This window comes from Rhipicephalus sanguineus, chromosome 5 (assembly GCF_013339695.2).
Source record: "Rhipicephalus sanguineus isolate Rsan-2018 chromosome 5, BIME_Rsan_1.4, whole genome shotgun sequence".
Lineage (NCBI taxonomy): Eukaryota > Metazoa > Arthropoda > Arachnida > Ixodida > Ixodidae > Rhipicephalus > Rhipicephalus sanguineus.
In genome coordinates this window covers 71,682,827-71,707,085 of record NC_051180.1, presented here as the reverse complement: position 1 = coordinate 71,707,085, position 24,259 = coordinate 71,682,827, and the positions used below count along the sequence as shown (strand labels likewise).

The 24,259-nt window shown below is 48.3% G+C and overlaps 1 protein-coding gene across 3 annotated transcripts in view; it reads right to left on the bottom strand.

Annotated features, from left to right (window-relative positions):
- Window positions 1-24,259, bottom strand: part of LOC119393743 (uncharacterized) — a 57,432-nt gene that overhangs the window by 20,570 nt on the left and 12,603 nt on the right. The window contains exons 4-5 of one of the 3 annotated variants that reach the window (XR_007416368.1): window positions 22,808-23,077; window positions 10,745-11,014 (exon numbers count right to left, since the gene is read on the bottom strand). Coding sequence is in view for 2 of the 3 variants with exons in the window: in XM_037660877.2 (XP_037516805.1) it covers window positions 22,809-23,077 (269 nt within the window). In the remaining variant the exon portion in view is untranslated. Of the gene's footprint in view, window positions 1-10,744; window positions 11,015-11,092; window positions 11,257-16,750; window positions 17,010-22,807; window positions 23,078-24,259 lie in introns of those variants that run through there. The other 2 variants (XM_037660877.2, XM_037660878.2) reach the window with 2 other exon arrangements.

The following is a 24,259-nucleotide window of genomic DNA, read 5'->3' as shown; positions in this document are numbered from 1 at the left end:
CACTTATTTACGCTGATGTAGCACTTCTTTATATGCTTACCCTGCTTATGTGATTGTATTATGCGTTTTCGTATCCTATTTATATTGTACGCATGCTCGATGTACGCATTCCTGTATTCAGGTTTTACCAGAGCAGTATTTCGAATCTTTTTCGTTTTCTTTTGTTATTATTACCAATATTATAGCCCAAATATCGCCTAAATGTGCAGCAATTTACGTTTCCTTCAATAAAATGTCATGTGAAGAAAGTTATATGCGCTTTTTGCTTCTCGAGCGAGCGCCGAAAGCGGCTGCTATGCAGCTGCGACGGCGCCGCTCGCCACCATTCGCCATGCTACCACAGAGGCTACAACGAAGCAGAAAAACAACTACACACATTGCGTACGTATATCGGCAATAAAGAGAGAAGACAGTGCAGTAGCAATTAGTGCGCAAACGCTCGAACCGACGTCGCGGCCGCGGGGCCGGCGGCACCACGAGCGAGGAAGTGACCGTACAGTGTAGTGACCGCAAACGGGCGCGGCCATATTGGATTTTTTCCTTTCGGATTGGCTCGCCTCCAGCAGAAATACAAAATCCAGTCAATTACCGCCCATCCCAGGAACCGTCGCCGGAAGCGGAAAAACGTCCCCATTGGCCCTATGGGTATGTCACTCCACTGCTCTAAGTACCGAGCGACTGCAGTGCCGCCGCTACGGTCGACGCGGAAGGCATCAGGCGGCGAGGCGCATTCACGCCACTCGACAGTTCTAGTACACTCTAGTACAGTATTGCTTTAGTGTCGGTTATCCTGAATGAACCATTTTTTTTTTTTTTTGCGTACGGTGTCTGCATAAGAAGCGATGAGCATCGTTACGACCCGCTTTCAGCAAACGCACCTCGGCAGCCACCGAAAGCCGCCGGGCGCACTCGCCGGCACTTCGTTGACACACTTGTCAATTAGTACGCCTTGTTGAGCTAACATGATAGCATACTTTTTTACACGCTCAATTTGGTGTTTGGCGGTCGGTTATGTATATAGTTGCACCTGTCGATTGAGATGCAAATCAGTCCACTGACACGGCCGCTGTACTGGTGTATCGTCGATTGCGCGAGAAAATACACTTTATTCAATGTCATTCGTGGTCGGCAGCTGTTTGTGTGTTATGAAGAAGCGAATTTTACTTGGAAAGGAAGCTCGCGCCTATCTCCAGTACGCGACCCGTAAAGTTGAAGCAGAGTGGTGATCTCTGTCTTGACTAGTCATTTTACGGCAAAACTGTTGTGTTAGAGCGTGGCGTAGTTTTTTGTTTTTATTGCGACAGCAATTATATGGACAGTCTCGCTGATTTTTGCCGTCGCCGTCGCCGCCGTCATGCTGCGTATATGTATAAGTATGTATATTTACATCAATATCCCAAAGAAAAATCAGAAAAATGCTTCCGAAGCGCGTAATCGAACCAGCGACCTTTGAATTCGCAGCGCGGTGCGCTAAGCACTACTCCATAAAGCGTTCATCCCTCAGGTCACTAACGGCGAGTGTTATATCACACCCTTTACCGTTTGCAGTCCTCCGAGACAGAGGTGCTTATAAGCGTTTCTTCATTAGCAGCGAGATGGCGTTAGGAGCGCGACGGGCGCACTTAAAGGCGTCGGCCAGCTCTCTCGCTTCTTCTTGCGCAGGGAAAACCTTGCCCTTGCGCTGTCTGCTCGCGCGGGCGCTCGAACAAGCTACCGCAGTGTTCATGATTCTCAGCAGATGGAGCTACGTGGTAGCTTTCACTAGCTTTCACTGCTAAAAGCTTTCGCTAAAAGCGTTTCAGATGTCGTGCACGTAACGTACGTGTACTTTTCACGTTTGCGTATGAAAAGTCCCTACGCACGTGAAATTAAAACTGTCTAGTAGCTGCCGGGTAGTGATGGACGCACGGTAGCTGCAGCGCGTCCATCAGGGGCCGCTTTTCTTGCTATCGCATTCATTGCTTCGCCCTTGCGGCGAAACTGTGATTTTTTCTTTATTGCCTCACACAAGTATTTTCACACACTAATCGTAAACGAGGGAACAGTATAATGATACATCATCAGCTGCTAGCTGACTGCATGTTAGAACTTTGGCATGTGCAACAGTGACTCTGGGAAAAAGAAGAAAACAAGGAGCGTGGCGTAGTGCATGGTAGGGACTTCGGCTCAGAATCTGAGGGAGGCAGGTTCGATTCCTCCTGCCAAACGTTTTTTTTTTTCATGGCTCTTTTTTATTGCAATAACGCTTTAGTGTCTACTTCATTTCAGTGGCAATTGATTTGTGTCGTAAACTAAGTTGGCGATCCGTTAGAAGTTGCCGATGTTCGAGGCTTCGAAGCTGCCTCTGTTGGCGTTTCAGAAACCAAAGGCTGGAGATCACAAACACTTTCTTTTGTTATTACTGAAAGCTATACTATTACCTTGCACATTAAAGTGACATCTGTGGCGTCTACGCTCGGAGGATTATGGTTAAGAGACAGTTATATATCGCTGTGCGGCGTCGGCCAGAAGCTCGCGCTACACTCTAAAAAGTTTTCGGGAGCAACTGCGCAGTTCATCCGAAAAAGGGCGTTTTACTCCCTCGAAGGACGAACTGCAGAAGCATGCGTGCCGTGCGCAAAGTTCGGAGGGTAACTGCTTGGTCCTTCGTCAAAATGAGAGGAACGGGAGGACGAATGGCAACACTTACTCCCGCATGCCTCGAGAAGGAGAGGGAGGGACGCGAGGGTGAGGGGGTGAGCGGGTAGATCTCCTTTCACTACTGAGCATATTTTCACGTTAAGTGCATTGCGAAGTGTCAGTTCCTGGAAAATGTATATTAGTGGCCGTAACAATGCTCGTTCGTTTCTCGTAAGCAATAAGTGGATGAATAAATAACTAAAATAAAATTGTTAAGAGAGATGACAGGATGACCTTTATTGAACGGTAAAGGTAGGCCCTGTGCTGTGGGGCGCGTTGTGCATTCACATTTCTGTCTCACGACTTGCTGGTATTTGCTCATAACATAGAGCTTCCTGTAATACTTACTCTATGAAACTCTATGGTGTCTATGGCTCGTCAGTAAAAGTAGTGCTGCGTTTGAGAACATCGCAAAGAAGGAAATTTCTTGTTTGTCTGGTGATATCGCATTAATGTAAACTTTACTAAAAAAACGTAGAGGTTCCTTTCATTTTTGTAAAAAGACCAAAAAGCAGTAGATTCCGTCGCCTTTTCACTGAATCAGCAGAAATTACAATCATCAGTAGAGCTACTGATAAATCAGCGGTCATGGCAGCGAGGACCGCATGTGGATACGTTCCGTGTGGCGCGGACAGTTTGTTTCGGAGTGCTGGGAAGCCACGCGTCTAGCATACGGCCCCCGCGACCGTGGCCTTGGAACATTGAAAGCGCGCCTGACTGAAACCGCTACTGTTCTCCCCTTCGAAGTACGCCATAAAACGGGGGACACGTGTGCAAAAGGGGCACTTGCCCCCCTCAAGCCACACCGGCACTCGCCCCCCCCACCCCAAGCTATGCCAGCTCTCTCTCTCTCTCTCTCTCCCCTCCTCCCCCAGACGCGATGTAACACGGGTTTGCACCCCCCAAGGCAAAATCCTGTTGACGCCCATGCCAGTGTCGGTGGTTGTTTTTGTGTGCGTGTTTGTGGTGCAAGGAGGAGAATCCAGGCCCAGCGGACCGGGAAAACATCAGTCGCCAGCGAACCTTTTGAGCTACGTGGACGTTTCCTATTTTGGTGTATCAGTAAATAAGTTCGTTTTGTTTTAATCACTGGCTTCGTTTCACTTTTGGGTGTTTCAGGACTAGAGCAATCGAGTCGTAGAGACACTACACCGTGTATGTGTGAGCGAATGCATGTACCGCGGCAGGCTTGAGAACTGTTCTTTGTCTTGCGCCGTTGTCGCCCAATGTCATCGAAGTGCCTCGTTACATACGGCGACAGAAATGCCGTCGTCACTTTCGACGAGCCGTGGACGGGGCGAGATTCAATGGAACATATAAAGGAGTTGGACATGTTCTCTGAAGTTGACGTCTCCACCATCGGTTTAACGGTGAGTGCTTGATCTTCATGTTGTAGCGGTTGCAGCAGCGTTTGTCATCGATTACTGCAGCGTTGGGTTACATTTTTGAGCTTCGTCCATACTCTATAAAAATCCGGCAGCGCTAAATTTTACGTTATTGCCAAATTTGGTCCCATCTAAGCCTTGATGACAACAATGTTGCACCGAATTTAGCCCTCACTTCTTTCATCATAGAAAACGTGGAAGGTATTGCTGTTTTTTTTTTGTTGTTGCTTGTTCATCCTTGTTAGGAACTGGTTTGTTCATTTTATCTGAGTGTGGAAGATGCATGCGCAAGGTGTAATTCATGCACATGTGATAGCTTTCAGTGACAATGTAGTTTGCATACCTGATGATTTTGATTGGCGGTTTGATTGGAATGGCGTGCTCGGCTTGATTCGCTGTAAAAACGAGCGGTTGGTGCAATAAAGATGTCAGTTGTAAGTTCAGCGCTCGTACAGTGTATTGTGTTCCTGCGTCCTCATCCTTTTTTGCGCTGTTTTTCCCCAGCTAAGCATGTACCAACTCGCCCAAATCGAAGTCTTGCTCGTAGTCAGTTTCTTTATAAAACAGGCCTCTCAAATGGATAAGCCTCTTTGCTCAGTTGCTAGTTGCAACTTCAATGGATAAGCCCCGCCACGGTGGTATAGTGGTTATGGATGGCACTCAACTGCTGACCCTGTCATTCGATCTCGCGACCTTCGGGTCGCGGGATAGAATCTCGACTGCAGCGGCTGCATTTTCGATGGAGGCGAAAATGTTTGAGGCCCGTGCACTTAGATTTAGGTGCACGTTAAACCCCAGGTGGTCGAAATTTCCGGAGCCCTCCACTACGGTGTCTCTCATAATCATATCGTGGTTTTGGGACGTTAAACCCCAGATATTATTATTGGGTCATTCCATGCCAAGTGTCCCAGACGTGGCGCTCGCACATCGCAGATTTTGCTGATAAAATTTGTGCCTTTTTCCTGTGCCACATAGAGTATTGTGGCAAAACATTTTTGCTCGATAAAAATTTTGACGATCATGGCGCCCCCTCGAAGTTCGCTTGTATTTGTTAAACCGCGCCTAATAGAAAAATGTATATAAAATCTATTTTTCTGTGTTCAGCTTTGAAACCACGCTGGCGCTATCGCAGAGGTTCTGTTTAGATGTCCTATTCACTAATTCCGAAATTTTTGTGTTTCACTACCAGCTACGTATCTTCAAAAACTACAAAACTCTTCAATGTTCGTGATTTTTTCTTGTGCTATCTCGAACTCCCTCTAACCAATCTTAATAGTAGTATGATTTTCAGGAAAGTGTGTTATAGTACAAAAATGTTTAGGGGTAAAAGAGACTTCAAATCTTCCCGAAAAAAATTGTGAACTTATGCGATTTGTCGCATGTTTGACCGTATTTTTCATACTGATGCGGTCCAAGTAAAAATACTCGTCATGCGGCGTTTGATAGAAGACTTGTCGTTAAGTAATGAAGAAAGTCTAATGAAATCATTTTTTGTTTTAAGGAAGAAAATAATTTTTGAATTTGGCGCTCCATAAGTGCCCGGCATTCTTTTTGTTGCCACTTCGCCGCAAAGCAGGTGGTCGCCCTTGCAGCTAAAACTCGTCACAGTCAGCGGCAAGATGCGACATGTATGTCAGTGGCTCGTGAGTGCTCGAAAGTCTTGTCGCGTTGATCTCAGGGCGACGAGTAATCAATTCGCGTTACAATGTGAGCTTGGCGGGCCCAATGGGAAGAATGGACGCCCGAGATCAGCCTATGGCGTCGTTGGCACAATGTGCTAGAGGCCGTCTGCACAACACGTATACCCCGAAAAAACGTGTATACAATGTGCATTATTTCTTTCAGTGTGTGTATGCTAGTTGTGCAGACGGCCTCTAGCACATTGTGCCAACGACGCCATAGGCTGCTCTCGGGCGTCCATACTTCCCATTGGGCCCGCCAAGCAAGCTCACATTGTAACGCGAATTGATTACTCGTCGCCCTGAGATCAACGCGACAAGACTTTCGAGCACTCACGAGCCACTGACATACATCTCGCATCTTGCCGCTGCCTGTGACGAGTGTCAGCTGGAAGGGCGATTACGTGCTTTGCGGCGAAGTGGCAACAAAATGAAATGCAGGCCGCGTTCGGAGGGCCAAATTCAAAAATTATTTTCTTCCTTAAAACAAAAAAATTATTCCATTAGACTTTCCTCATTACTTAACGACGAAGTCTTCTATCAAACGCCGCATGACGAGGATTTTTACTTGGACCGCATCAGTATGAAAAATACGGTCAAACATGCGACAAATCGCTTATTTTCTCTAACATCACAATTTTTTTCGGGAATATTTGAAGTCTATTTTACCCCTAAACATTTATTCAATCATCAATTATTCAATCATCTTTTGCAATTTACAGCCATCTGTAAGGTCACATAGTTCAAAAATGTTTTTTGTGCGAGGTGTTGGCAAAATTAAGGCCACCAAGACCAGAGACGGCATGGTCTTCTCGCACTCTTTTTACTTGCAAGTCATTGCTGTAGTCATGCTAGCATGCTGTGCATGCTCGGCTCTTTTATGCCTCCAATGGAATCGCTTACAATAATGTTTTCGTCGATAATGCAGCTCTTAACTCCACAATTCTGTCGATTGATGAGATCATGGCCGAGTGTGCCAATGCGTGCAGTGGTGGTGAAGTTTGGGAGAAAGGGCTGTGTTTTTGGTCTTTCACTGTTGCGAGACATGCGGCCATTTACAAGCCACACCAACCTGGCACTATGCCGAAAATGCTGAGCAAATGAGCTGAGAACGTCATTGCTCGTTGCATTACCGCCGGTGCATCCAGCGATAATCTTGTTTATGGATGTGAAAGGATCACGACGGAAGGTCGCTTCAAGATACCGTTTTAGGTGCTGGCCACCCAAAGACACTGGGTTTATTCGGAAAAAATGTACACTCAAGTTATCATGGTAGGAGCCACGTGGCACAATGGGTATCTAATTAGTGCAGGAAAGTAAGTCTCTCAAGTCGATAATTCATTCTAACAGCTCAACTCCCACCTACCACAACGAATTTGCTCGCATTGTGCTGATCAGATGGAAAAAAGGTACAGGAGCCAACGCTGCACTTTTTTTTTTCATCACTAACCACTGAGATATGATTGTCGATTTCACTACGACTCTCACTTTTACTTTTTTCCCCATTTCCTGGCTCCTACATTCTTTTTGCACATGGCCTTGAAAAATGTATCAGCAGGGTTCTACTTTATAAAGTATGCTAGCATGACGTGCTGCCTGCAAACAGCAAATGCCCCTGTTTTTTTTTTTCAGAACCAATTAATTGACTTCCGTGTAAACGAGACCAGTCTCTAACCTGTGGATAAACCTGTAGCCTTACTGCAAGTGCTTTGACTTGTTAAGAATGTTCTTACCGGTGTCGAACCATGTTTTGCAAATAAGTTGCAATTTCATTTATTTGTCAGCGTGTCGTAAAGCATTAGGTTTTATCTGTTGCTACATGAAGCAGCTGCTGTAATAATGAAGCAACAAGCCTTGTGTTAAAATGTGCCGTTTGTTTTGTAGGACCCCACCAAGACGCATCATGTGCCGACAGTGACATACAATGGAAGCTTGTTGACTTCAAGGGAATTTATTGTGCGCCTGGAGGGCCTTGCTATTAAGGAGACTAGCCTTTTGGCAGCCATTGCCACACAAATCGCGCTATACTGGGCGCTGAACATTGTTTGCAGCAAGAAAGCTCAGTGGACCTTCGATCTCCTGTGTCAAGTTCTGAAAGTTCAGAGCGTCTTGCGGCCGACGTCACTCGTCCGTGTGGCTCTAACCATCTTGAGCCAGTGAACAGCCAGACTGATTTCAATAAAGTATTTTTCTCACAAATAGACCTGGATTTCTGCCCTCTCCTGGAGCATTTGTGTCAGACTTGGCGCAACCCGATGAAAATCATGTTCCTCAAAACTTTTGTTCATTTGCCGATGGGAGAGCTGGACTGCTGGTTTCTTGAGGAGCACTCAATACAAGCAAACGTTACTCCATCGAGAGGAATTGAGGATGATTAACTGCATGCTGTTCTGATGAGGAATGTTGTGAAAGAGTAACTGTCGCTCCCATGGGGGTATTGAGAGATAATATCCATTCCTTCCTGCGGGACTAATGGGAAAGAGTAACTGTTACGCCATTTAGGTGTTCAGAAAGAGCAAGCATTGCTCCCGTGGAAGTATTGACAGAGAGCATCCATTCCTCCTTGTAAAGAGAAACTGTCGCTCCCCTGGGAGTATTGAAAAAGACTATCTTTTCCTCCCTCGGGAGTATTTGTAAGGAGCAAGTGTCACTCCCAAGGAGTATTGACCAAGAGCATCCGTTCCTCCCTTTAGGAGTTTAGGAAAGGTGCAACGGCTGCTCTCTAGAGGAGTAATTGAAAAGAGTAACTGTCGCTCCCTTGGGGGTATTGAAGAAGACTATCTGTTCCTCCCTTCAGGAGTATTGGGAAAGAGTAACCGTCCCTCCCGTGGGAGTATTGAAAAAGACTATCCGTTCCTCCTTTGAGGAGTATCGAGAAAGAGTAACCGTTGCTCCCGTGGGAGTTTTCACAAAGAGCATCCGTTGCTCCAGTCAGTTACTCCCTGAAGGAGCAAGTTCTACGGGGAGTAACGGTTCGTCCCGTCGCAGTTACCCCCAAAAAGGAGTAATGGGTGTGGCAGGTTAGTTACTCCCCTAAAGGAGTAACCTCGACCCCCCATTTCCTCCTTTACTTTTTAGAGTGTAGTTTGTACTCCGTCTGCTTGGAAGGGAGTTCCCGACCCTGTTCACGCTACGTCGGGGCGGGAGTTCCGTGGATTGGGAACTCTATCTGAGTAGCAGAGAGTTCGCGGTCTCTTTTACTCTGCCGTCAAGCAAAGAGTAAGTTCCGCGGCTAACTCTCCACTACTCAACCATGGCGTTAACGAACTCTGGCGAGAGTAATACAGTCGCTCTACTTTTGCAGTACTCCCTCTACATCTGTGAGTGTAACAGCAACCAAAGTACAGGTACAGTCTAACCTCTTTAAAACAGAGGCACTGATGTAAGGGAGAATTAGGCATAAGAGACACCAGTGCGCCAATATGTACAGTACGATTAGATAAAAGGGACTATGATTTTAATGCGGTAGCGTTAAAGAGCTCGTTTCGCAGAAATTCCGGCGTCGGCGGCGGCGTCGGTTGCGAGCGAAAAATAAGCGTTGTCCATGAGCAAAAATCGATAGAGATGCGAATAAACAAATAAACATCTTCGTTACGGGTATTTTGCGTGACAAGCAGTTGTTTTACCACAGAGCCACGCCAGTGTGAAAGTGTTTGGGGAAAAAACCCCATAAAATGGCATGCAGTGCGAGAAGTCTCTTTGAAGAGGTCATGAACCACTTTTCCAAGTAGTGATGTGAGGTTATATTAACCTCAGTATCGGAGTTCACTGCGTCCCGAATCAATAGCCGCAAAAATTTCTCGAAGCCGTCAAGAACGAGCGGAGCTGCGGGGATTTGGCGCACGCTCCGAGCGCTTTCTCTCTTCCCTCGTCCCGACGAGCGCACTGGAAGCTACAGAGGGAGGGATGGCGCGGGGGAAGCTTACGTCGACGCGTTATGACCTTGAGAGCGCGTGATGAAACGCGATCGCTTTCTCCAGCTGTGATTAGTGTGCGCGAGTGTGGCTACCGTGTAAAGTTAGCAGACTGAAGAGTGCGGCGCCGGCACGTGGCGGCACCCCGTGGCAAGGAGGAGATCTGATCTGAACGCCACTCTCGATTTATGTCGGTTATCTGCCAATAGCATGCTGTCTGTCGTGTGAGGTCAAAAAGAGAGGACGGGCCTCTGTGTGAAAAGAGGGCGCCTGAGAAAATGGCAGCTTCGCATCCCGCGCCTAAACCCTCTTTGCCGCGCACGACAGCAATATTTGGCTGAGCTGTTCATAGCAGTGTCTGCTCCGAAGGATGTGTTTTCTGACCAAGACCGAGGGGTGGTTCATGACCCCCTTTAAAGCATGTAACATTGCGTGCCAGAAGCTTCGATTTGCACCAGGAGTCAATGCATGTGAATTGCGCAACGAGTGGGCGGTTTAAAGAACCACCAATTACTAAGCGTTCAGGCATAATTACTCATCATCGTCAACAACAGCATCAACAAAGTGTGACGGCACGCGTGTTTTATGGACGTGGGTACCGGGTACTTCGCCAGTTTGCAAAAGGAAGAATTATGGCGTAATGGACACTGCGCAACTGTACTTGGAGTAGGCATTCTAGATAGCTTGAAACGGACAATGTTACGCGCACAGACGTTCGTTTGCTTGCGGCACAGTTCAGATGTCCACCAAGAATCGAAGCCAGGCAAGTGATCGAGAAGGCATTGCGAACGGGGCCCAACTACACTAGCACATTCTACTCTTGAAGGCGAAGCTCAAGCATCCTCTAAACTTTTTTTTTTTGCTACGACATGCACGACTCTTTTTGATTCGTTCATTCTCTGCAATTCTGCACCTCTTCCTTCTTTCATCTCTTATTGCCCTTTTATGGCAAAGTTAGCTTTCGCAGCTGCAGTGACACCATGCAGATGAACGCCTAAATGAAAGGGACTCTTGTTTAACCTACCAGACTGCAAGATCAGCGCGGTGCCCATGTCAACAGGAATAAACATGCTAATAATATATTTACCTCAAAGAGATACTGCCGCCTCCGTGCCAGCTGCTGGTAGGGACGGCGGAGACGAGTCATCAGGTGACTTCTGCGTGGCCTCTTGCTTTTCTTTTTCGCCCTTGATGTACTCATCATACTTGTCCAGCAGGTAATTGATGAGCCTCAGCACTGAGCTGACGAACGATTCCAGGACGGATATTTTGATTATAAAACCTTGCTGCTTAATTTCGACCTAGTCAGCCTCCATGGTCGTGACCATGTTCGGGTCGCAATCCAGGCAATTGGGCTCTTAGGAAAAAAAACAAGACGAACACTTCTTTCAAAAGTGCTATCATGACTCATGAAGTTCTGGAAGCAAAACAAAAATACAGCACAGGTTGGGTCTTTTAAATCGGCGTCAGGAAGATTATCACTTTTAGGCGTAACATGTCTGTCGCGGCCCAAAACCATCATAATCACGAACCGGCATGCGCTCTCTTCATCCTCCTCTTCCTCCTGCTTCGCTCCCCGAACACTCGTGCCAATTTGTCCTGCAGCGTAGAAAGCAAGGGGGCCGAGAGAAATAGCCACTCGGCTGACAGAACATGGCATAGCCTTGATGGTATCGCATAACAAGGGGGTAGGAGAGGGAAGTGAGGATGAGGAGGGGAAAGAGTAAAGCATAGCATGTACAGTAAAACCTCAATAATTCGCACTCGGTTATCTTGAAATCCCGCTTAATTCAAAGGATTTCTGCGGTCACGTAACTTGCAATGTAAATTTGAGTGGATAATTTGAAGCAGCGGTCAGCACCGCCCTGGTTAATTTGAAAACTTTGGGTGCCATGTGCCAATTACCGATCCCGATTTCGCCGCGAACCCGCGGAAACGACGGCCATTAGGAACCATAAGGCAATGCAAGGTAGCGATACTAAGGAGTGACAGGTGAAGCACCCCCGCCTCACTGCTGCCAGCGAAAAAAATAAGTCAGAAAAAAAAAACGGTCTCGTGGTCAGCTGAAATGTGCGCCTGCGGAAAATAAAAGATGTGATTAACTGCAACACAGAGGTGACACACGGGCAACTTGTCGCATGCTTCTCGCAATGTCAGCGCGTCATGATATGCCCATTCTTTCTGGGAAAAGAAATAAAGGACGGTCTGATGGAATTCGCGATGTATGAGAACCTCCGACTGGCGGTTGCTGCAGCGATTTGCGCACTTGCACTGCTGGGAGTCCCAATTGACTGCAATGCCTACTTCGAAAACTCAATCTGAAAATTAATGTCAGTAATGCGACAAAAGGAGGGTGATTCCACGAGAGATCGAACATGCCTGTCCGGTCGCAATTTTTGTTTTGCCTCGGTTTTTTATATGTTATGTGGGCACATTCAAAGCGCACGGAACCGAAAATTTTATTTCCAAGAAACGCTCCCAGCGCGCCAAAAAATCATTTGAAGGTGGCGGCGCGGGCCTCCTGTTTTTGCTCACTGCAATGTTTTCGGATTTCACGGCCGAATTTAGCGCGAACTATAAATGATGTGTCGAAATTTTTTTTGCTGGTTTTAATACGCATTACTGTGAATTACATCCATGCTTTTTTTATGCTGTCCTCAAAAAGAAGAATACGTGAAAAAATGGCAAACACGGCCGAAATCAAAAAAGGGTCCTAAGTTTGAGGCGCCTTGGCGCCTTTGCTATTACAAACAGAAACTTGAAAACAATGTCAAATATAGAAAAGAGCCTTTGCAACATTTATACGGAAAAACATTTTCCTACAGGCAGCGCACAAAAAGAAAAAAATAGTTAAAGAAGCGAGTTTTTTCAAAAAAGTACATTTTCAAAAAATAAAATAAAAAAAACTCCGGTCTCAATTTTGACGACAATTTTTTTTATCGAAGAGCGCTTATGTCAGTGAACACACGGTTTTAATATCATATGTCCTCATTTGCTTTGTTTCCGAGATATAACTGGCCAAAATGACCCTTGCTGTGTGTGCTCACTTCAGTGCGACTGATGGTTGTTATTAGCTTGCATTGTGCGTAAATCTCAGTTTTAATTATTCTGCTGCAGCAAAACCTTGCTCTGGTGGCTTTTCGTCAAGAAAAATGTGTTCTCAGATTTTATTTGTGTCTAGCGTGTGCAAAAGTGGGCTGCTGCCGCCTTCTAAAGGGTGATTCCACGAGAGATCGAACATGCCTGTCCGGTCGATATTTTTGTTTTGCCTGGGTTTTTTTATAATTTATGTGGGCACATTCAAAGTGCACGGAACTGAAAATTTTATTTCCAAGAAACGCTCCCAGCGGGCCAGAAAAATATTTGAAGGTGGCGGCGCGGACCTCCTGTTTTTGTTCACTGCAATGTTTTCGGATTTCACGGCCGAATTAACGCGAACTATAAATGATGTCCTGCGCTTAAATGAAATCCTGCGCTATAAATGAAATCCTGCGCTTTGATTTCGCCGTAACTCCGATGCGCTCAAGCCAGGCATTTCGTTCGTAAGGCGACATCGCTAGGTAACAGGTGTCGCGTCTTTTCATTTATCCAGTCGGCGCTTTTGCAGCCAAGCACCGCACACTGAAGCGTAGTCATCGCAAAGCACTGATTAAGTTCACGGAGCTCATCAAACCGCAAGGCGTGGATGTGTAATTACGCTAGCGACTTGGCGGTTGCGTTACGGGCCGCAGATGTCGATTCGCAAGCGGCAACAGGCAACACGACCAAGAACAGCAAGGTGCGCGCGAACAGCCTGTTTGCACAGTAACCGGAAGTCGTCGGTTGTCGTTCGGCCAATCGCAAGCAACGAAAGTGATAACGTCATCGAGTTTCACTGGTGATGTCACACATGTCAGTGGCGGGAATGGCGGGGACCGGAAAAGAGAAGCTATTGTTTTTTCGAAATTGTGGCGCGCCCGCGACCTGTAGCGCTGCGGCGTGTGGCATCGTTGATCGCGACGGCATTCTGCACGCGATGCGCTTGTTTACTTGAAATGTTTGGGAAAACGTCGGAGGGGGTTTAGAGGCCCTTTAATTAAGACGCGTTCTGCATGCAGTAGGCCAAGGCAATACCATCTCATTTTTAACACGAAAGTGTTTTATGCCGGGGTCCACCACGGCTTCACTGACGCATTTCCGTCACGGATATGGCGTTGTAAAATATAAAGACTAACATATGGCAAAGAAAAAACTATAAGAAAAGGTTCCGTCACCGGGAGTCGAACTTACGAGCTCTCGATCGCCAGCGCGCAGCGCGAAACGACTCCGCCACACACGGCATGTTCTCTGCTATGCTAACGGCGTGCTATTTATGTACACCACTTGCCGGTGGCGGTACTCAGAGATCAGCGGTACCGCGTGTTTTCGTTATCACTAGCGAGATGGCGCGAAGGGCTCGAAGAGCGCGCTTTAAAAGTCGTCCCCCACGCGGATTAGCGCGCGCCTCGACAGGGCGTGGTCGCTCGTGCGGGCGCTTATCTCGTGATCTCGGTGGTTTGTACGTCTTGCGATCTGCCTGCAAGTTTCCGTTGAGAGCACGAAGGTCACCTCGCTCACTACAGCGGCCGCTTTTGCGAAAGGAGCGCGCTGCTCGCACAGAAATAAGTTACAACTGTGACAGTTCGCGCTCATCCTGTGTATGTTCGTTCCGCGCTTCCTTTCTGCTTGAGCAGCGCATTGCAAGTTTCGAGCGGCTTGCCGTTCTTCGCGTAACATTACAATTTGATGCTGTAGCATTCATTCCTTCGCGCTTGGGGCGAAAGAAGGCACAACAAACGCTCTGAAGACACGTTTCACTTTCGTGTTATACCGATTCCTATGACGGAGGGATCAGCCATGTTTTTTTTATTTCATCCTCAATCAACATGCAATTGTTGTCGCACACAGTTTAGCTAGTTTGGTTGCGTTGGAGGCAGGCAATTGGCTTTATTGGCGATGGTTAGTGATATAAAAAATTGGCTGCGGCTTACTTAGCTCCGCTAGGCCCGGTTATGCAAGCGAAAGCTTGCTATACGTAGTTTTCATTCACGTCACCATCTATAGGGCCCCAGCTGGTTGAGATGCTGCGTGAATTCTTACTCGAACGCGCGGACCACGAAACGGCGACATCAGGTTAGTGCCGGTGTACCCTAGCGTTCCCCCTTGGTGCGGCTGGCGAACAGAAGAAAGCGGGGAGAGCACAAAGGAACGTGGGAACCGAACGACTCTGTGCCCTACCCTGCACTGACAAACTTAAATATCTGGGGTTTAACGTCACAAAATCTGACACCCTAATGAGAAAAAGTTATGGTGGTCGCCATCTTGAGATACCCAGCGCAAATAGCCTGTCTGTGACGTCACGTAAAAACTATGTATTGGGCGCGAGCACATACTGTGGCGCCACCATGCGGAAGCATCCCTGTGACGTGCAAGGTTGGATTGCTACGCCAGCCCTCTCCCGCACAGCACGCAGCCGCTTTCGCGTTTCTATTTTTATTATTCTTGTGGCACTTCACTTCGACGAAATCAGTAAAATACTTCGGTGGCTTCGTCGCCGACTGTACGAAATGCTAAATAACTGCTCCGAAAAAATGTTACGCTCATCATAATGCCTTAGACAACGCCCTGACTGGCGACGTCGTCTGCTACGGCCGCCTAAATTGAAGCCACGAGGGCCGAGCGCACTGCTTTTGTATAAAGGGACACTAAAGAGCAAAATGATTTTTCTCATATTAGTCAAGTACTCTTTCACAATATTAAAAACACCACGCTTGCTGCGAGAAGACGCTTAGTAAGCGAGAAAACGCGCAAAAACAAAATGTGGGTAGCGACGCCACCTTGAAGTTCGCGCACCATTCGCCGTGACGTCACATGTTTTGAAGGCGCCTACCAGGGACTACGTAGTTCCTAATCGGTAAAAATGAAGTACATTGTCTTCTCAGGGGGCCATAGACTTAACATACCAAGTTTGGGGTAATTATGTTGAGCAAATGGCGCAAAAATACGATAAATACACCTTGAAATCCGTGACGTCACGCGGGATGATGTCGGCGCGAAATTAAAAAAATGAAACTTGGAACTTGATTTTCTCCTGTATTAATAAACCTATGATATCGAAATTGACGACATTACAGTTCTCAGAGCACAATTTATCAATCTAAACTGATTCATTGTTTCTCTTTAGTGTCCCTGTAAGGTCATGAACAATTTTGTGTCGAATTGAAGCACCAAATGGGCTTTGGCGCATGCTTGCGGCAAATGCACATAGTTTTGCTCCGAGAAATGCGTGCAACCGTGCAACTTCATTCATTCTAGGTTTGCATCGAAAAACTGACCGCTGTTGACACGGCAAGCATGCGCAAATTTACATTTCTTTTTAGCGCACATATCTCTAAGAACGACGCAAGCGGATTCTCCGTTTTGTGGGAACCAACCAAGCATGGTTAGAGCTGCATGCAGCCGCAACCTTTCTGATATGATTGGAGGCAAGCGCATTGTGTGCGCGAATGTGATTGTGATAGTGTGATTGTGTACGTGATTGTGTGCGCGAACGAGAAAAGCTGGATGACGAAAGACCTTGTTGCGGACTGGATTGACCACGTCCGGCGGAGGAGGCCCGGCACTAGGGTTACCAACAGTCCCAGGTTTTGCGGGAGTGTCCCGACTTTTCATACAGCGTCTCGAGTCTCGCGCCGTCCCTATCGGACAGCTGTATGTCCCGGATTTGTTCCGGTCCGTCCAGTTAGACATTTTTATGTGATCCAACGCACTCCAAACAACGCGCGTCACGCTATGGAACACGAAGTTCGCAAGAATCGCACGCACGAAGCAATAGGTTGTTGTTGTGGCTATAGCGCTGGCTATACGAGGGGCTTAAGCCACTTTTGCTCAAGTTCCGCGCGAAGTGCGAGAACTTTTACGAGTACATTCTCCAGCAAGATGAAGCGTTGTGAGTAGCCCGCAGCCAGCTGAAATGGCTGAAGTACCACTTCACGAGGCCGCAGTAGCAAAGAAACAATGCATTCTTTTGGAAGATTGCAATGAAGAAAACTGATTTTCGCTACCAAATATACTACTTGTTTTTCTGAATGTGAGCAGGTTAACCCTTAAGGACGTCTTTTTTCCTTTTCTGTCAAGGAAAACGGGTGCGCGTTACAATCGAGGACAGGGTAGAATCGAGTAAATATTTGTAATCGCTGCTTTGAGATTTAACGAAGGCAATGTTGGTGTTGTAACAGCTGATAGCCAATAGTGGTCAGCTCTAGCAAGCTCTGGTAGGCACAAGTTGATGTGCTAGCTGAAGTCACGTGACTGAGATGCTCTGTTCAGGTTACCTAGAAGAGACAGGGGCAAAATTCAAGGGTATTTAAGGAATTACAAGGCCATCTCAAACTTTTCCAAGTACAAAAAGCAGAATCCCAAGCAGGAATCTGACTAAAATGTTTCCGAACACGGGATCATACTGTTGTACTCATCCTATAATGTATAATTATAATAATGTTGCAACTATATCAGAAGCACAACCTTGACCACCTTAACGTTATTTTAAAAGTGCGCCACAAACAACAAAAGTACATGCGCAACATTAGTGCTAAAAATGTCTGACTAGAGTGAGCCAAAATACAACTTCATGTCGAACAGCAACCAAAGTACGGGTACAGTCGAACCTCTTTAAAAAAGGCACTGATGTAAGGGAGAATTAGGTATAAGAGACACCAGTGCTCCAATATGTACAGTACGATTACATAAAAGGGACTATGATTTTAATGCGGTAGCGTTAAAGAGCTCCTTTTGCAGAAATTCCGGCGTCGGCGGCGGCGTCGGTTGCGAGCGAAAAATAAGCGTTGTCCATGAGCAAAAATCGATAGAGATGCGAATAAACAAATAAAAATCTTCGTTACGGGTATTTTGCGTGACAAGCAGTTGTTTTACCACAGAGCCACGCCAGTGTGAAACTGTTTGGGAAATAAACCCTATACAATGACATGTGGTGCGAGGAGTCTCTTTGAAGAGGCCATGAACACGACCTACTATACTCCTGACCTGCCCAGATGGCCCCTCTCCAGCGCCCACATTCTAGTTCATACCTCCTGCCGCTGGGGATGTAACCTATGAGCGTTGTGGCGCTAGTCAGCACCTGTTCGCTGACGTCAGCTTTAACGCTCGTGTTGATGTTTCGCCAGCGGAGAGCGCTCATATCGTGTAATTATTATTCATAAATGCAAAATACTTCGGAAATAAAAATACGGAAAGTGAATTAGAACTTTTTTTGCATTTAAAAGGACACAGCCGTCCTAAACTATGCAAGTCTACGGCTTCTCACGTTAGTCAACCAGTGCGCAGTAAATACTTAACCGCACAGAATAGCTTACTTGACTCTCGGTCTAAATTTGCAGAAACAGTCACACAATGCCGGCAGTTCGTCACATAATACAGGCGTTCTTACTCCAGTGCCGTCCAAACGGTCGCAGAGTAGCAGACGAACAGGTTATAGGAAGCGCCACCTACGGCGAGCGGTTGAACGAGAGCGAGGACGCGCGCCCCCATAGGACCCCCGATATCTGGGCAGGTCAGGAGTACAGTAGGTCGTGGCCATGAACCACTATTCCAAGTAGTGATGTGAGGTTATTAACCTCCGTGTTGGTGTGTACTGCGTCCCGAATCAATAAATACAAAAATTTCTCGAAGCCGTCAAGAACGAGCGGAGTTACGGACGTTTGACGCACGCTCCGAGCGCTTTCTCCTCTTGTCCCGACGAGCGCACTGGAAGCTACAGAGGGAGGGATGGCACGGGGGAAACGTACGTCGGCACGCGTTCTGACCTTGAGAGCGCGTGATGAAACGCGATCGCTCTCGCCCGCTGTGATTTGTGTGCGCGAGTGAGGCTACCGTGTTTGGTGATAACCGTATTAAGTTAGCAGACTGAGGAGTGCGGCGCCGGCAAGTGGCGGCACCCTGTGGCAAGAAGGAGATCTGATCTGAACGCCGCTCTCGATTTATGTCGGTTATCCGCCGATAGCATGCTGTTTGTCGTGCGAGGTCAAACAGCAGGCACCCCGCCTACCAAAAAGAGAGGACGGTCCTCTGTGTGAAAAGAGGGCGCATGAGAAAATGGCAGCTTCGCGTTCCGCGTCAGTTAAGATCTGTCCCAGGCTGGTAGGAGGCTAGGCGTTTCCCGCTACAGGGATGCCTCTTCCTTATCGTCCGGAGACACCTTGCAACCAGGGAGGCCAACTTCCAAAACAAAACTGTTTATTGAAAGCAAAAGGCAAGATCAGATCGGATCAACATATATGACTATCCAGCGGCGGCCGATGCCCGGCTCGCGCTCTCCCGTCATTCACATACACACTCGTTTATAAACACTTGCGATGTAGGGCGGAACCATTGTTTAAACTCCTCACTCAATTTCGACCAATGAGTGTATAATATCGTATGATAGAAAAAGAGGCGGAGCACCTTCAGTGTACACGCCCCCTTTCGAGCCCGCCTTCCACGACACATCATTCAAGTAACACTGTGGGACACTTAAAGCAGTGCCCCAGGGCTCTCTTGTTTACAACTTGCGTCCGTTTCAGTGTAGTTGGCCTGGCGCGGCGACATCACTCGCGAACACAACAACTGGTTCGAATGTTCCAACAATGAACAAGTTATCTCGCCCTTCGCCCTGTTGAATCTGCCGCGGCAAAACGATGGCGGGAAATGCCATGCCGCGCACAAGACGCGCGAAGAAGCTGGCGTAAGGCGGGGCTGCTCGAGAGCACGCAAAAAAGAAGGAAGAAGTGTTGAACCAGGGCAACACGGGTGTCGGTCTCTTCTCTGTCGCTACATTATTGGTGCCGAAAACCCGGAAGAAGGCCGACATCCTCCGCACCGATGCCGTACCGAGGATGAACAAGTTACGCAGAGATCGAGGCGTCCTTCGCGGTGCCACTACACGATTCCTGTCCGAGGCCAGCGAGATCCTCCTGCAAGGCACAGTACCGTCTTCCGCCGACTTGTAGGAACTCATCGACGAGCTTCGCGACAAGGACTCCGCTCTCGCTGACCTGGACAAACAGATCGCCTATGCCCTTGACGGTGAGGAGTTTGACGAGGAAATTACGGGCGCTATTGAGTACCACGAGAAGATCGTGAAAGCCGTCAGCAGGCTTCGGTCCGCGCTGAACGCGCGTGCATCGGTTGGTCCTACCATCATCGAAGCCAACCAGCCGAGGCATGCGGATACAATTGACGGATCCAGCAGCTACATAAAAGCTGCCCGCTCGGACAGCATCGGCCAAAGCCTCGCCGGGAACAGTAGGCCACGAGCACCGGGCTTCCGAGTCGCCTTGCCGAAACTTCAAGTACCCACCTTCAGCTGCGAGAACCGTGAGTCGCCGGGTTTCTGGGAGCACTACGAGGCGACCACTCACACGCACCCCAAGCTCACGGACATCGAAACATTTAAGTGCTTGAAACCTAACTTGGTCGGCGCTACGAGGCGAGCCACCGAAGGAACACGCCTGACTGAGAAGAATTACAACGTTGCCGTCAAGGTGTCCACCGAAGGGTATGGCCGAAAAGATCTCGTCGATGATCATACAGACAGCCTGCTTGCCATTGAGCCAATCGAGTCTTCGTCCCAAGTATCAAGGCTGCAGGATGTGCACGACAAAATCGACTTCAGGACCAGCTGTTTGGTCAGCCTTGGCCCTTGGCACGCCGTTTGCAGAAAACGCGGCTGTTCCACAGCGAGTACTGTTGCGCTCATTGCCAGAAGACCTGGCTATCCTTTACCGTAAGCGCACAAAGACCGAAACAGACATCGCGGACTCTGCAGGGCAATCGAGAGAAGAGAAAGATAGGGAAAACCTGAAGTTCATTGAAACTGAAGGGGAAAGTCGGGAACAGTGGCGAATCTCACGTGGGAAAACCACCTCAGGGAAAGTGTCACAAAACCGTGAGGCAGCGGACACCTCGACATCGCCTCATCTACCGACCACCATAGCAGTGACAGCGCGGTCATCATCACCAGGAGTTACTTCAAGGCCAAGACAGACCGTATGTCTTCGCAGCAGCATACGTGTGAATGCCGAGCCACAACATCAGAGGAGGAAAAGTGCAGACGGCAATTGAGGCAGGTCATCTACTGGGACGAGCCTCTTCCTCCTGACGTCGAGGACTTGTGGAAGTGGGCATCGGAACTTCCTGTTCTTCCTGACCATCACTTTTCACGTTACCCGTCATTGACATATGAAGACCATAGAGGCGTGACAGTACATGACCGCCCTCTAACGCAACTCTGCGAGGACACCAAGGATGCACGGTCGCGGACACCCTGGTACCTCCTAACTGGCAAGCACTTCTTGCGGCTACCAGCGAGAACTACCGGCTATTTGCATAGTTCCACCGCTCATGACCTGCGAAGGCTTGTGAAGTGTGACCACGAGCTTCTGCAACGGTTCTGGAAAAGCAGGAAGAAAGAATATTTCATTCGCCTGCGCTCCGCTCATCAGTGCCATACAACTTTGTTCCAACTGCACGTTGGCGACGTTGATTCTCCAGAATGACAGTGTGCCGGTACTGCAGTAAAACTCAGCAGAGTGATTAAGGCGTATCCAAGCAGAAACGGCATCTAGAGAGATTTCGAACTCGCCTACCCAAACGGCCATCAAGTCCGGCGCACGGCTCATCGGCTGTATCTATTGGAAGCAAGCGACCACGCCGCGGCCCCGGGAGGATGTTGAATCTGCCGCGGCAAAACGATGGCGGGAAATGCCATGCCGCGCACAAGACGCGCGAAGAAGCGGGCGTAAGGCGGGGCTGCTCGAGAGCACGCAAAAAAGAAGGAAGAAGTGTTGAACCAGGGCAACACGGGTGTCGGTCTCTTCTCTGTCGCTACACGCCCCACGCAATGTCAAAGCGGGACCTCTCCTCACTGTTGTCCTCTTGAAGTCATAGACCCGCGCCGCCGAAGAGTCCGCTCTGTAGGCGTCCAGGCCCCCCCTTCAGATAATGATGCCGGCGGCACCGGGAGGGTTCGGGCTACTGTATGCCCTGCCTACACGCGACGAGACGAGAGCTGTACAGCCGGTCCGGCGCGACGACATTGCTCACCAAACCACAAATTGGTCCGAGGGGTCGCTAACAATGCATAAGCAAGTCGTCTTCCACGCCGCGCAATCCGTGACCTATGTCTCTGTTATCTCCCCGAAGGCGTAAACGGCGCGCGCCGCCGGGAGGATCTTTGTACGCACCCGGGCCCCTCCAGATTTACACAAAGGGCGGAACGGCTGCGCGTCTTTCAAACTAATGGTTCTTTTATCGCAAAGCAGCGAAAATATCGGACCAAGTGAACACTGGCGCGGGTCGGCTGCGACTAACCCTCTAAACAATCGGAGCACGTGTTCTGCGCACTGCCCGAGGGCTCACTCGAGCCAACGTTCGGCTTGGCGAACTTAACTGCGTCTAAACCCTCTTTGCCGCGCACGACTGCAAGAGTTGGCTGAGCTGTGCATAGCAGTGCCTGCTTTCCGAAGGATGTGTTTTCTGACCAAGACCGAGGGGTAGTTCATGACTACTTTAAAGCATGTAACATTGCGTGCCAGAAGCTTCGATTTGCACCAGGAGTCAATACATGTGAAATGCGCAACCAGTGGGCGGTTTAAAGACCCACCCATTACAAAGCGTTCAGGCATAATTACTCATCATCGTCAACAACAACAGAATCAACAAAGTGTGCCGGCACGCGTGTTTTATGGGCGTGGGTGGACACTGCGCAACTGTACTTGCAGTAGGCATTCTAGATAGCTTGAAACGGCCTATGTTACGCGCACACACGTTCGTTTGCTTGCGGCACAGTTCAGATGTCCACAAGAATCGAAGCCAGGCTAGTCATCGAGAAGGCATTGCAAACGGGGCCCGACTACACTAGCACATTCTACTCCTCTTGAAGGCGAAGCTCAAGCATCCTCCAAACTTTTTTTTTTTGCTACCACATGCGCTTTTACGGCAAAGTTAGCTTTCGCAACTGCGGTGACACCATACAGACGAACGCCTAAATAAAAGGGACTCTTGTTTAACCTACTAGACTGCAAGATCAGCGCGGTGCCCATGTCAACGGGAATAAACATGATAATGATATATTTACCTCACTTAGACACTACCGCCGCCGCGCCAGCTGCTGGTGGGGACGGCGGGGACGAGTCATCCGGCGAAGTTTGTGTCGCCGCTTGCTTTTCCTTCTCACTCTTGACGTACTCCTCGTACTTGTCCAGCACGTAGTTTATTATCTTCAGGACGGCGTTGACGAAGGTTTCAACGACAGAGATCTTGATGACGAATCCCTGCTGCTTTACCTCCACCTTGTCTGCCTCAATGGTGGTGACCATGTTGGGTTCGCACTCCAAGCAGTTGCATTCTTATGAAAAAATAAGACAAACACTTCTTTCAAAACTACTATCATGACTCATGAAGTTCTGGAAGCCAAACAAAAATACGGCACAGGTTGGGTCTTTTAAATCGGCGTCAAGAAGATTATCACTTTTAAATGAGAAGTTATTCTAGCTCGGCGTAACATGTCTGTCGTGACCCAAAACCATCATAATCACGAACCGGCATTCGCTATCTTCGTCCTCTTCTTCCTTCTGCTTCACTCCCCGAACACTTGTGCCAATTTGTCCAGCGTATAAAGCGCATTATTTCTTTATTTCATCCTCAATCAACCTGTGATGGTTGTCGCACATAGTTTAGCTAGTTTGGTTGCGTTGGAGCCAGGCAATTGGCTTTATTGGCGATGGGCGCCCTCTTAGGGGCCCCATCTGGTTGAGATGCTGGGTGAACTCTTACTCAAACGCGCGGAGCAAGAAACGGTGACATCAGATTAGTGCCGGTGCACCCTAGTGTTCCTTTGTGTTCCCCCTTGGCGCGGCTGGCGAACAGAAGAAAGCGGGGAGAGCACAAAGTAACGTGGGGACCTGACGAACTCAAATATCTGGGGTTTAACATCCGAAAATCTGACACACTAATGATATGAGAAGTTGGCCACCATCTTGAGGTACCGAGCGCAGAGAGGCTGTCTGTGAACGTTGGTCTGTGACGTCACGTGAAAACTATGTATACTCGGGGACATTTCGTGGCAATGAAGGAAACGCTACAGAACCGAACTACGCGTGTGCTACCGCTGAAGAATATATATAGTCCCACAATTGCGTCCATGTTTTCTGCGTGATAATTAAAAAAAAAAAAAACGTTACCTTATTTTCTGCGGGAGATCGTTTGAAAAGAGGGTCAGCTCGCACCTAGGAGATATTTTATTTGTCTTACTTTATGCAGTTTCATTTCGCGTTTTTACGCCGGTGGAAACGTCGCACCTTTTACATGCACCTCACATTCAAAATAGTGTCTTCGTCTACAGGTGAGCGCTTGTCACCCTCCAGCTTTTCCGACGACTCGCCATAGGAGCTTGTGACGAATTTACTCACAAATGGCTGTCTAAGCCTGCGACGGCCGCTCCAATAATCAAATGGCCGTCACAGGACACACGCAAGGTTCAAAAACCAAAACTAATTTCGAAACGTGCGCCGAACTGGACTACTTCGCG